Here is a 15115-nt window from a genome sequence, read left to right as displayed (position 1 = left end):
ATGTATCCTATAGAGAGGTAACACGTATAGTAACTTTGTCTATCTAATTAATTTTTTTTCACTGCAATTTCCTATTGTTGATCTTAGGTTTTCCAATAGGTACTTTTCAAGACTTCACTTAAGTCTTACATGCATAATAAAACTTATCCAGAAGGCTCCATTGCAGAAGGGTATATAGCAGATAAATGCTTAGCATTCTGCTCATGCTATTTTAAATCTGTTGAAACTGCATTCAATCGGCCTATAAGGAATGTTGAGGAATCCATGGGTGCGGTGGTGAGCATTACACTAGATTCAAATTCATGGATCCAAGCACATCGTTATGTGCTATTCAATTGTGAAGAAATCACGCATTTCGCGAGTAAGTAATATGTCATTGCGTATCCTTTCATGGCATTCAAGTACAATATTCTAACTTAACACTAACACGTTTGTCTACATAGTGTACACATAGAAGAGATCAAGGTTGATTTCCCTTTTCATGTAACCGATGATGTTATTCAAAAGAAGCACATGGAGAAATTTTGCGGCTGGTTTAAGAACTATATAAGTAAAGCATATATATAAAACTTGGTTGTAACACTTTAGATAGCATACTTATAATAAATGTCATTGTCTATATTAGGTGATGTCAATGGATGCATCTGAGAAAAAGAAACTCTCTGATAAAGTCATATGGCTTGCTCGATATCTAGATAATGAAGCAAAACAGTTCAAGCGTTATGTTATAAATGATGTGAAGCTTCACACCAAAGACTCTGAGGCAACTAGGAAAACTCAAAACAGTGGAGTTTGTGTTGTTATTGAAGGTGGTGCTACTTATTATGGTGTACTACTCGATATTATTAAGTTAAACTACTTTGACAAGTATCAATATGTACTATTCAAATGTCAATGGGTTGACGTTATTAGTGGGAGAGGATGCAAAAAAATGAGTTTGAATTTTTCCTTGTCAATTTTTCACGATTGATACACACGGGTGGTCGATTGATTGACGAGCCTTATGTATTAGTATCTCAAGTGGAAGATGGGAGACATAAAGTTTGGGCGGTGGTTGTCAAAACAAAACCTAGTGAGGTGTTTGATGTTGGTATTAATGCTTCACGTGATAATGATAATAATGATGATGAAGTGGGTACCTATCTTGAGAATGTACCTTACAATATAACTACTCATGATGCATGTGATGATGCAAATGACAACCATGCTTGGGCTTGAGTTAATGAAGAAGGAACCATTTATGATACACCGTTGATCAATGAGGATGAATTGCTTGAACAAGACTTTATCAATGATGAAGAGCTTAGCAATGATGTTTATGAGTCTAATGATGATGAGTCCAATGATGATGAGTCTAGTGATGATGAGTCTTAGAGTTTCAAAACCTCTCTTTGGTTAGTTTCCTCTCCTTAAAATTGTTTGAAATTGTTTGAAAGTATCTCTCTAGTACCAAACTTTTGAAGCTAGCCATTAGTTTCTTATGAGATACTATTCTACTTTTGACCTTTTTCTTCTTCCTTGTGTAGGAAACGATGCCTATGGTCCTCAACCTCAAGGCCAACTAGCTCTTGCTCTTGAAGGTCAGCTTTTTAAAACTAAAAAATATATATATAATTTTAGAAAAAAAATAAATAAAAAAGTAAAAAGAAAATATCCCATCTAATTGTTGAATTGGTTTGAATTATTCTGTGTCACATTACCATTAACTCCAATTTAGAATTCTAGATTTCACCCATATCTTCACCTACTTGTAAGTCATGACTTGAGATATAATTTTGCATATGAACAAAATAGGGATGGGTTTGTTATTGGAGATGGAGTTCGGGTATTGCTCTTAGAAGACCTAGAACATGCTAAGGTATATCCGTAAAATTAATTTCTCTAGTTTCCCCAAACGCTCTTTATATTTATATGTTGAGTTTAGTTGCTTAAACTCTTTCATTTTTCCTTTTTGGGTTACTTTTCTTATTTCTTATATGACAGAGAAGAGGTGCAAAAATATGTGTAGAGTTTTTAGGTGGAAGATACACTTGTGATGCCTATCACTTGACTAAGCATCATCCTAATGGTAGGTAGTCTGGTCATTCAGATTACTTTGATAATGCTGGTACTTGTGTATTAGCCTCATCTTTTCCTTTTGACTGTTTCTATATATTTTCCCTTCTCCTGTAGTTTTTTGCTGTCAAATAAGCTATCCATCAAAATTAAATACAGCTATTCTTCTATGAGACACAGCAAGCAATATGAGATTACTTAAATATCAAATTTATCTAGTTCTTATTATCAAATTTACAATATGAGATTACTTAGTTTGAGTTATAATTCTTGCAACTAAGAGTATACTCTACAAAATCCATGACTGGTCACCTATTAGGTGCCTCAGATGCTGTGGAAGCTATTGCAATAGTTAAGGTAATTAGTTTCTGCTTTGTTTCTTGCACATTGCTAAGTTAATTAGTTTCTGCTTTGTTTAATTGTTTCTTGCACATTGTTGAAAAACACTCATATGAGATTTGAAAAGATAGAGGCCAATCCAAATCTTTTAGATTGCTTTGGCCTTACAGTCATTAACTGTAGTCTATAACGAGAGCCTATGTGGCTTGAGGTGCTTGCACTGATTAAAGGGTTGTATTGAAGAGGAAGTTCCATGTTTCTTCCCTTTTTTGTTCTTCTTTTTTTTAGTTATTTATTTATTTATTTATTTTTGCTCAGATTATTGATGAGATATTGATCTCGCTATATTGTTATTTTCGCCAGGTTGAAGCAAAAAGTTGCAGAACGAGTGACCACTACTAAATATACTATTACCAGCAGACATGGAGTTGGGACTACTGGTTCTTCTTAGGGGTGTCAATTCGGGTTAGCGTGTCTGGTTCGTGTCGTGTCGAGGTAGGGGTATTCGACTAAATGGTTCAACCCTAACCCAACCCATTTAATAATCGTGTCATGATCCTTCAACCCTAAGCCGACCTGTTAATAAGGCGGGTTGACCTAACCCAACCCATTTGACACGCTTAATAAACGAGTCGTGTTGGGTTGATGTGAATGTAATACAACCCATTTCAACCTGCATAATATTAAATATAACATCCATCTAGAAATTATTTAGGGTTTGTAGGGTTTAGAGATATTGGGTTTGTAAAATTTCAATTTACAATTATATCCCTTGTAAATTTTTGTAATTACTCACTTTTCTTTTTAAATTTAAAATATATGTTTGATATAAAAGGTATTTGAAAAATCTAAAATAAAATAAATATTTATTTGTTATACGAGTTAAACGAGTTGTGTTAAGTGGGTCATTTCGAGTTGACACAAATAAATTGGCGTGTCAAACGTGTTTATTGCAGGTTATGCAGGTTGACCCGTTTATGACACGTTTCTTATCGTGTCACTTTCGGGTCGACTCATTTATGACCCAAACCCATTAAGGCACAACCCTAACCTGGAAAAACCAGTGTCAGGTTCGTGTCGTGTTCGCTGGTTGGGTCGAACATTGACACCTTTAGTTGTTATTACAAAAGTGTACCAAGGGCATCTTCTTGCAAAAGTGTTGAAGGATTTGTTTAAATAATTTGGAACTTGGATAATGGCTACAGACAATGTTATATCTATTTGATAATATATTTTTATGTTAATATTACGTTAGTTTGGAGACATTTGTGGTGTTGTTAATTAGTTGCATTTGTGGTATTGTGTTAGTAGAGCTAAAATTATTATAGGTTCTTTGTAACAGGTTTGTAAAAAAAATAGTGGTTTTAATACTTGTTGGAAAAGGAAAAAAAAAAACTTATAGCAGTGGTCAAAAAACGCCGCTAAAGGTGCATATATTATGATTTAAATGAAGCCCTATAGCAGCGATTTTCTGCCCGCCGCAAAAAAACCAAAAACACCACTAAAAGGTGTATTTATAGTGGCGTTTTTTGTTACCACCGCAATAGAACTATTGTGGAAGTGTAAGGCTGGCAAGAGGAACCGCCACAATAGCCCCCACCACAATAGGCCAAATGGTCCTTTAGCGGTGGTTTTGACCCACCGCAATAGTCCAATTTTTTTGTAGTGCAACTTAATTTACTAGCAGATTTGGATAGATAATAAGACCGGGCTCTATTGACTCATTTTGACAAAGTATGGAATTAAATTGGCAAAATTAAACTAGAAGGGCTCATTTGTCATTTGACAATTGAAGTAAAAGTCAATAAACTAAATTTTAGTCATTTTGTAACAATAAAAATATCTTCTTCTTTTTTGTTTTTGGTAAAAAAAAGCATTGAAACAAATATACACTTCTAGAAATTTGAATAAAGTCATGGAAAAGTAGAAGTGAAATGAGGGTGTGAAAATTATTTGATGCATCATTGCGCTAGGTTAGCTTATTTTCTTAAAGGTGAGTCAAAAATTAACTTTAAACAACAATATAAGTTGTTATTTGATGAAACATTTTTGTCTCACCTTTAAGCAAATAAGTTGGAGTAGTGCGTTTGACTAACTTATTTGTTGTCAATTTATTTTCTTAGAATGTGAGTTAAAAAACGACTTTATGTAACAAGTTACTTCATTTCTTATTTAAAAACTTTGGTCACATATTTAAGCAAATAAACTAATTGTAGATAAGTTGACCAAATGCACACAGAATCCTACACCGTTGATTTGAACCTTAAATGTTTTCATTAAAAACACCAAAAGATGCTAACCAGTTGAATTACAAACACTTGGCCTTGAGTTATAAATCTTGGAAAATACAATGGAAAAGTATTTCCATGAGGCATTTCAATGTGCACAAACTATATAATTAAAAAATAAAGAGAGTGGATATGTGCTACAGAATTGAAGGAGGTGGCTAAGGAGTGGAGACCAACCCACATGAGACTAGACTCTAGACCTGCCAAATTTTCTCATTGACATTTCAAAACAAATGATGCTAATACTGACGATTGACAATCACCAAAGAGAATGCTAGTAACCCAAAATATCAGAAAAAGAGGTCCTTATCTTATCTGTACGGCAAAATGCCAATTCCTAGCTTCCAGAAATGAACGAAGGTGTGATTTAAAGAGCATTTTGAAGTTAGTAGTCCTTAATGTACTGTAATGTGGAAAATCGAGATTTCAATAGTTGTTTGTGTCCAAACAACATGACCTCTTTCCTTAGAGGCGTGCGATATATAGCTGACTTTATCAAGATCAGTAGACCATGACTTAGAACTTCTGGATTCTTGCCCAACTTTTTGCATAATGCCACATGGTCGCTTCCAAATGTAGAAATAGCAACTCTTTTTGGTTTTCTGTTTCCTTTTTTGTTTTTTGTTTTTTGTTTTTAACCTCCCTATATCTCATGAGGAGTAGAATAAATGAAGCCGATTTAATTAATTTGTTGAGGATCTATAATCAAGCCTATAATTTGAGGCTAAAGCTTGGTTGTTATTATTCTTAATATTTTCTTTTTCTTTTTTATGGGGTAATTGTCCTTTCTTTTTCTTTTTTTCCCTATGATTTTTAAGTCTTGCTCTCTAACAAACTTGAGAATGAGAAACTCACATGATTTCTTTTTGAATTTTGACTACTATACAATTCAAAGTAGTTCTTTTTGGTGTGAAAGCCATTGTAAGGAGTAACAACAAAATCAATTTTAAGCTTACATGTCACATCTCTGTAATCTGTATCTTGCCCAAAAGAAGAAATATTTTATTTTTCTGTTGTAGTTATGTTCCGAATAAAACTGCTTCAGCTAAGGGTAAAATTATTGATTGGAGGCATCTTACAATTAAAATAATGCAAACCCAAGTGCATATTTCGGTGAGTTCAAAGTCAATCCACAGGGAATGAGTGACACTAATGTAAAAACTTTTATTATTAAGTAGTAAATAAAAATAGTTGTTTGTTTGTTTTTCCAACCAAACATGGAGCAAGATAATATTGAAACTACAATTAAAATAGAAAAATAAATCTATGAGAAATTAATTGTGAGAAAACATTAGGGATTCAAGGATCCACCTAATATTTTATCATATGAACCTAGATGGTTTTTAACTCAATTAGGGTAGAGAGCCAACTCACCTCATCGGAAGATAAAACAATAAAGTACTCAAACAATGTTTAAAGTAGATTGAATGAGCGATTGTGCAAATAAAAAAAGTTTAAACTTATGAAGTCAGCTAAGACACCAATCGATTTTTGGTATAGGCGGAGATTGAACCCAAATCTATTATTCAACCATTAAAGAATTTACTAGTTGAGCTAATTGGAACTCACTAGTACTATATATATATATATATATATATATATATATATATATATATATATATATTACATTATATTTAAATTGATATATTGGATTAATGTATTTAAGTTGATATTTGGGCTTATAAAATATATGAATTTTTAATTATATGTTAATAAACATAAAAATAAATAGATACATATATACATAAATAATACAAACGTATATGTGTATAGTAGTAACTCCAAAAGTAGTACACAAATATAAATCACTACTAAAATATTTTATTCTCCTAGCCAAACCAAAACGGCATCCGATATGAAATTGACTTCTTTTTTTTCTTTTGATATTGATCTTTGGGTATAGGGTTTAGAAGAGAAGGTTCATGGGTGGTTGATTTGAAGGGCTAAGTTGATAAAAATTATTGGGTTCAAAGAGGGGCAGCCACCCAACCATACACAATCTGAACCCTCTTTCTAAAACTATTAAGCGTGTGAAGAAGGAGAAGCAAAGCCCTTAGATTCAAAATTCACTCTCTTAATACCAATTGCAACTCTCTATAACTTTCATAACTCACTATTAGAGGTATGCAACTTAACTAATGTCGCTATTTGATATAATTGAAGATGGTTTAGAATATCTAAGTTCTTATGCCTTCACTTGTTTAGAAATATAAACTCTAAAAAATAAAATATTGTAAACTCACTATCAAAAAATTGAGTTAAAAACAATCATGGTAAAGAAAATAACTAAGCTTACGTTTAGCAAGTGGCAGTTACTTTACTTTTGAATCATTAAAATCTTTTCAATGATATTTTTTTTTTTTTGGTTCATTTAATTTTAAATCTTAATATAAACCTAGAATTACAAAGAGTTTGAAATTTTATGGTAAAAGAGTTTCACATAAATGAAATTAAAAAATTAAAAAAAAAGACATAACACACACATAGCACGTGCAATAGGGCTAATCACTTATTAGCTAGCTTATTTTGCCCAACTTAATTATGTTCAACTTTTAAAAATGTCATCTTTTTTCTTAGTAATAATTTGTCAAAACCTTACCAAAATGAGTCTCAATATTTGAAATAATGTTTCCAAAACAAACTTACCCAAAGTTAATACTAATAATAAAAGAGGAGAATAACACGCTCATGTTAGGATTTACAATTTACCTAATGAGCAAAATTCATATGTTATGTGTGAGTAAGAATGAGTTGAATGTCATTTCACATGATGCAAGCAATTAAATGAGGGGTATTGTTGTATGCAAGATTTTTTCATAATGTTTTTACAATTAACAATAGAAGATGTACTCTTTTTTTCTTCTTCCTCTTATTGTTAACTTTACTTGAAATAGTGGAGGAAACTAAAAATTAATAAGTATTGAAGTTGATATTTGGGAGAGGTAATTGGTATGCAAGTGACTAACTCCCCGTCTGCCCCATTGTTTGGGAATGGTCATGATAAGGACACCCAAAATAATGTGCAAAATTGGTCTTCACACATTTTTACTTATGATCAGATCTCAAAACAATGTGAAAAATATCACGAATTTTTGTCATAAAATATCCTCCAAGGATTTTGAGTGAAAATCTCATAAGATTTTGTTGAAAAATATCAATGAAAATGTCATGAGTTTTTGTTGGAAAATACCCTCCAATTTATTTTTTGAGTGAAAATATCATTATATTGTTGAAAAATACACTCTAATGGTTTTTATCGAAAATCTCATGATTTTTTGTTGGAAAATATCTTCCAAAGATTTTAGAAAAATTCTCAATTTTTTTTTTTTTTTTTGGATTGGGATTTCACATTACTAATCTATGTAGATAGCATACAAAATTACAAAAATCCAAGGAAAATTGATATAAGCACAACCATTAAATTAAAATAGGAAACATGGGATAATATTGACAAGTTAAGCATGTGAATTCAAAAAAGAACATCATGTAAACTCAATCAACCAAGCATGTGAATTTATTGACAAAATAGACACTTCAATTATCTGAGTGGAAAAGAAATTTTTGGTGAACTTAAGAGTTTTTGTGCAATTTATGAAAGTTTGAGGGTAAAAATAAAATTTATGAAGTTTTGGAGCCTAAAGTGTAAATTTGAAATATTTGGGGGCCAAAGTTTGATTTTTGAAAAATTTGGTGTTGTGCTGAAGGCATTATTTTCAAATTAGGCTTGGTTTATTTATTTCTTTTTTTGTGGCTGGGCTTAAGGTTTTTAGCTCGAAAAGGCTTCCTAGGCTAATTGTTTTGAATTTTAATTGTGGACTTTTATTGGTGTGGTAAATTGATTAAGACAATAACAATTTCCAAAAAATTATTGAAATCTTCTTTTGAAAACTTTTGTAGTCATATTTTAGTGCATGATGTTATGTTGCCTAACATAATGCTATTAAGTTGATGTGACATTGGGATGCTTTAATTGATTTGACTAGTGGAGGGTTTTCTCTACAAATGCAGCTTAAGTCACTCCGACATCAAGTTAAATAAGAACGTGTCATCACAGATAGTTATTATATTTGAACTTTTAAGAATGATTTCTTACCCTCAGTTATACTCATTTTATGATATGACTGCATAGTTATTTATTTACATTAGCAACTAAAGATCCAAATGTATCTTCTAGTCAAGTGGCATTTTATTTTCACTACTGCACAATTGAGACAGTGTCAGAATTTCAAAGGTGATGGTCATCCATTCACTCAAAGTAGACTGAATTAGACCAAAGTAGACCGAAATAGACCGAATGAACAAAAATGGACCTTAAGGACAGAATTGGACCTAAATGGACTGAAGTGGACAGGATTAGACCGAAATGGACCAAATGATACCTAATTGAATTGAAATGGACCTAACTAGACTGAAGTGTACCCATCAAAAAAAAAAAAAAAAACTAGACTGAAGTGTACCAAATTATATCGAAGTGTACCAAATAGACCTAATTGGACCGAAATGGACAGAGTTGACCTAATTGGACAGAAGTAAAAGAAATATGAATATTTATTTTTCAAATTCAAGAAGTAAAGTGACCCTTGCATGCTATTTTTAAACAGTAACTTTGTTTCAAAATAAAAGAAATAGAAAGAATTACATTAAAATGAACAAACAATATAAGTACAAGATACTGTCCTATTCTATCAAATAATGCTTGGACTTGGAGTTGGCAGGAGTTCTGCTCTCCAGTACAAGTAAGTAAATCAAAAAAATACACTACCAGAAAAGTCAGCCACACACAATCCCATCCATGAATCAAGTGTACACTCTAAACTAGATTGTGACTGATGACTAATATCAGAAAGGCCATAGAATGTGTCATCAAGAAGGTTGAGTCCATCATCAAATTCATAGTCATAGTGCATCTTCTTGCTCGGCTGGGCTCCCTCTTATGAATCCAGAAGATCTAGAAAACACAGTGGGTCAAAATAAGGCTCTGTGTCATCAGCAAGATCTAGTAAAAGGCCCTCCACCTCAGATTCATCAATTCCATCAACAACTTCATAGGCCATCTTCTCAGCTATCTCTTCTTGATCACCAGAGGCAGCAGGGCTATGATTTTCATCAAATAGGTGATGAGCATCAATGAAATCTACTAAAGACAGTGGCAGTGGTAGACACTCCATGCCCTTCCTTGCTTGATCAAATCCTTCAAATTCAGAACACATGTTCTTGGTTAACCTATCTTCTTATGAATTTAAGAGTTGGAGTTGCGAATGACCATCAATGGCAACTGATGATGCCGAAAAATCACCAATAAGATGTACGCACTCCCAAATCGAAGCAATACCTACAAAACGAAAGAGAAGACCTAACAGAGAGCACCGGTGTGGTACCGGCCAAAACCCCTCCGAAGGACAAGTTAGAATTTTTCACAACCCTAGAGTGCCAGAGTTGAATCAATAATGCGTACCTTGGTTTGCGAGGGTTTTGGAGTATTTATAGTGGTGTAGGGTTAACATCTATGCCTTGACCATGAACTCCTTTCCTTCTAGAATTGGAACTCTGTCCTTTTGCATACCTTCTAGAGTTCTTTTCCTTATAGGAGTCCTTTGATCAAGGCTAAACGTGTGACGCAAGAATTCTTCTTATACACGTTCACGTGGAGATCAAGCAAAGTCACATCAACCCTAATCGTAAAGCGTAAATCCCATTTAGGGTTTCTTGGAGCCAGACCTGGAAGGATGACTACTGCATCATATTCGTCCGTCCACTGTGAATCTGCGCTTCTTAGCTATGTCAAATATGAACCCGTCACCCTTGTATCGTCACATCCAGCCATGTAGATCCGTTACATCCAGAATGGTTTCCACAAACTCCTTCATGGACCTCCCTCATCACATAGTCCGCTTCTTCATGGCCGAGGCATCTTAGGTATGGTCGGGAGAATCCTCTTTTGTATAAGACGTCTTTAATCAAAACGAACCAAGCAGCTTTAACCTTCAACTTTGCTGCGTCCTCTTTGTTGTCTGGCAGCTTGCCATCCTTGAGATACACCGCTATTGGAGCCATCCAACAACGCTCGTTTCTTACCTCCTGCATGTTAGTGCCATCTAATAATGATGAGAGCTGGACGAAGGATAATGCCTGGTCGGGGATGATCATAGGTTCTGCTGAAGCTGCTTTTGCGAGTCGGTCAGCATCTTGGTTCTCCTCCTTTGGGATTTGAACCGTCTTGATTTGGAGGTTATTCGTTCGACCCTTCACTTCCTCGAGATACCTTTTCATCCTTTCATTCTTGCACTCATAGCTCTCATTAACCTGACTGGTTACAACTTGAGAATCGGAGTATACGACCATACTCTTAGCTCCTACAGCTATTGCGAGATCCAGTCCTGCTATCAAGGCTTCGTATTCTACCTCGTTGTTGGTGGTAGAGAAGTCCAGATGGATCATGCATTCGACCTTATCTCCTTCAGGGGTGTGGAGTACAACTCCGGCCCCTCCAGCATGTTTATTGGAAGATCCATCTGTATGGACTCTCCACATGGGCGTCTCCTCTGCCCCCTGATCTTTTATGATAGTGAATTCAACGATGAAGTCTTCCAATATCGGTCCTTTCACGGCTGCTCGTGGTTGGTATCGAATATCGAACTCACTCAGCTCGATCGCCCATAGCGCCATCCGTCTAACAGCTTCGGGACTGCTCATTGCTCTTCGTAAGGGTTTATCTGTCAGGACATTTATGGTATGCACTTGAAAGTATGGTTTGAGTTTCCATGCTGCGGTCACTAGTGCAAATGCGAGTTTTTCCATCTGAGGGTACCTTTCTTCTACTCCTCTCAGTGCCCGGCTTATGAAATATACGAGTCTTTGTACCTTATCTTCTTCTCTAATAAGAGCTGCACTGATGGCCGCTAAGGAGACGGCAAGGTATAGGAACAATTCTTCCCCCGACATAGATGGGCTGAGCAATGGCGGAGCGGAGAGATACACCTTTAAATCTTCAAATGCCTTTTGGCACTCATCTATCCATTCAAATGATCTTTTGAGCGTGCGAAAGAAGGGGAGGCATTTGTTCGTTGCCCTTGATATGAATCTGTTCAAGGCTGCTATCTTGCCGTTCAAACTTTGTACTTCCTTTACCGTCCTTGGAGGAGATAGTTCCACGATCGCCTTCACCTTCTCTGGGTTGACCTCAATGCCCCTTTGGGATACCATAAATCCCAAGAACTTTCCTGCAGTTACCCCGAACGCGTACTTGCTCGGATTCAACTTCATTTTGTATGATCGAAGAGTATCGAAAGTCTCCTAGAGGTCGCTCATGTGATCGGACTCCCGAATACTTTTCACCAACATATCATCTACATAAACCTGCACGTTTCTGCCAATTTGGTGCGTGAACATCTTGTTCATCAATCTCTAATATGTGGCTCCGGCGTTTTTAAGCCCGAAAGGCATTACTTTGTAGCAGAAAAGCCCCTGACTCGTTACGAATGAGGTTTTCTCTTGATCAACCTCATCCAATTTAATTTGGTTGTAGCCAGAGAAGGCATCCATGAAGTTCAAGAATTCGTGTCTTGCTGTGGAATCTACCAAGGTGTCAATACGTGGGAGTGGGTAACTATCCTTAGGGCAGGCCCTATTCAGATCCGTGAAGTCGACACACATTCTCCACTTCCCATTGGCCTTCTTAACCATTACTACGTTTTCCAACCAATCTGGGTAGTACACCTCGCGTATGAAGTCTGCATCTTGTAACTTCTGTACTTCTTCAGCTATGGCTTGATCTCGTTCAAGGGCGAACACTCGCTTCTTCTATCGGACAGGAGAGAATGAGGGTGATATGTTCAACCTGTGGACCATGACTGACAGGTCAATCCCCTACATATCCTCGTGACTCTATGCAAAAACATCTTGGTTTTCCTTGAAAAATATTATAAGCGCTTGTTGGACTGTTTGGCTAGCCAAGGTGCAGATTCTTGTGGTCCGTTCGGGCCTAGAATCGTTAAGGTGTACTTCTTCTAACTCTTCCACCGGTTCTGCTATTGTTTGTTGTTCCTCGATGTTCATTGCTTGCAGGTGGTGCTATTGTTTGTTGTTCCTCGATGTTCATTGCTTGCAGGTGGTGGTCCATTTCCATCATGGTGACGTAGCATTCTTGTGCGGCCACCTGATTTTCATGCAGCTATCCAACTCCGTATTCGGTAGGGAATTTGACCATTAAATGGTAGGTCGAGGTTGCAGCCTTCCATGCATTGAGAGTGGGCCGTCCGAGGATGGCGTTATAGGCAGAAAGTAGTTGACCACAAGAAAAACTACATCCTTGGTTATTTGCTGGGGGTAATCTCCGACCATCACAGACAACGTAACGATGCCCAAAGGGTAGACCCTTGTTCCTCCGAAGCTAACAAGTGGTGCATTTGTTGGGATCAGTCACTCTCTACCAATCCCCATTTGCTGGAACGCGGGGTAGTAGAGGATATCTGCTGAGCTTCCGTTATCAACCAAAACTCGATGCATGTTGTAGTCCCCTGCCCGTATACTGATGACAAGCGCATCGTCATGTGGGTGATGAAGGCGTCGTGCATCTTCTTCTGAAAACCCGATGCCGGGGTTATCAAGTCGTACCATTTTTAGTGAGGAACCCGTCAACTGGACGCTTTGAACCATCCACAAATATGTTTTTCAAGCCTTTTTAGATGACCCTGCAGAAGTAATGCCCCCTACAATCATCCGTATATCTCCTACGGGTGGTTTGAGACGCTCGTTTTCCCGTCGGGGGTTTTGTTCCTAGAGTTGATCCGTTCGTTCCTTCCTTACAAACCTCTACAACCTTCCTTGCCTAATAAAGGCTTCAATTTGCTGTTTTAAGTCATAAAAATCCGCCGTGTCATGGCCATGATCGCCATGAAAACGGCAGTATCTGTCCTTTGGCCTCTTGTTCGGATCTCCCTTCAGCTTGCCAGGAAACGTCAGGGCTCCTTCATCTTTGATTGGCATTAATACTTGGTCAATTGGGGCTGTGAGAGGGGTGAAGTTCGTGAATCTTCTTGCGGGTGGTTTGGATCATCGATCTTCCCGTTGCTCTCCAGTTCTAGCCATCTTCCGTCCCTTATCCGATCGTGTATCTTCCTGCCTTTCCCTTTTTCTAGGCTTTTCCTCTCGAGCTAGCAATGCATCTTCTACGTTCATGTACTTTGTTGCCCTGTAGAGCACATCTAACATTGTCTTCGGGTCATTCTTATATAAGGAGAATAAAAACTTACCCTTCTGTAGCCCATTTGTGAAGGCTGCTACCAGTATCTTGTCGTCCGCTTCGTCTATCAAGAGAGCCTCTTTGTTGAAGCCGGATATGTATGACCTTAGCGTCTCATCTTCCCGTTGCTTAATACTCATCAAACAGGCTGTGGACTTCTTGTATCGGTGGCCTCCAATAAAGTGCGAAACGAATTGAGCGCCTAACTCCTTAAAAGTGCTAATCGAATTCGGCGTCAGTTTGCTTTACCATATCCTTGCAGGTCCCTTCAGCGTAGTGGGGAAGGCCCTGCACATGATCTCATCTGACACACCTTGAAGATGCATCATGGTCTTGAAAGATTCTAGGTGATCTAAGGGGTCCTTGGACCCGTCATAACTCTCCACCTGAGGCATGCGAAACTTTGGGGGAAGGGGGCATAAACTAACAAGTGCTATGAAAGGCGAATCGGTTCGCTGGACCAAGTCATCGAGTCGCTGGATACTTGACCCTTGAGGGCATTCATCATCACATGCATCTGTTCCCTCATCATCTGTATCTCAGCGGCTATGTGAGGAGGGAGAGTGTTCGAGAAAGATGGTCGGTTGGTTCCCTGCCTCTCCGGTCTACTCGGAGCGTGGCTACCTTCATGTCCTTCCTTATTTCTCCTCTCAGCACTCGTTCCTTTCGGGTCCTCCTCCTTTGTGCCAAGATGCGCATTCCTCTGTCGCAACTGCTCCTCTAAATCATGATTCTGCTTGGTTAGGCATTCAACCACTGTCACAAGCATTTAGACTTGCTTCTCCAAGGCTGTGGCATGCGGTTCGCCGCCCTGATTGTTGGTTGTTGCCATCGATCATGTGAGTACCATGCAACTTTTTGTCTCAGGGAGAAAGCAAAGGCTGATCACTCGCTGGTTTCCCACAGACGGCGCCAACTGATAATGCCGAAAAATCACCAACAAGCTGCACGCACTCCCAAATCTAAACAAAACCTACAAAACGAAAAGAAAAGACCTAACAGAGAGCACCGGTGTGGTGTTGGCCAAAAACCTTCCGAAAGTCAAGTTAAAATTTTTCACAACCCTAGAGTGCCAGAGTTGAATCAATAATGCGTACCTTGGTTTGTGAGGGTTTTGGAGTCTTTATAGTGATGTAGGGTTAACATCCATGCCTTGATCATGAAGTCCTTTCCTTCTAGAATTGGAACTCTT

The 15115-nt window shown here is 37.1% G+C and overlaps 1 protein-coding gene across 1 annotated transcript; it reads right to left on the bottom strand.

The window, feature by feature from the left end:
• Positions 1–10478: 10478 nt before the first annotated feature.
• On the bottom strand, positions 10479–13298 carry LOC142609239 (uncharacterized). Its single transcript, XM_075780833.1, has 3 exons — positions 13105–13298; positions 10986–11871; positions 10479–10880 (listed from the first exon to the last, which is right to left on the bottom strand). The coding sequence occupies exons 1-3, from the start codon at positions 13296–13298 to the stop codon at positions 10479–10481; spliced, it is 1482 nt and encodes a 493-aa protein (XP_075636948.1).
• Positions 13299–15115: the final 1817 nt, after the last annotated feature.

Source organism: Castanea sativa, chromosome 9 (assembly GCF_040712315.1).
Source record: "Castanea sativa cultivar Marrone di Chiusa Pesio chromosome 9, ASM4071231v1".
In the NCBI taxonomy this organism is placed as follows: domain Eukaryota; kingdom Viridiplantae; phylum Streptophyta; class Magnoliopsida; order Fagales; family Fagaceae; genus Castanea; species Castanea sativa.
Note: the sequence above shows the minus strand (reverse complement) of the source record. Positions and strands in the feature narration are given on the sequence as shown.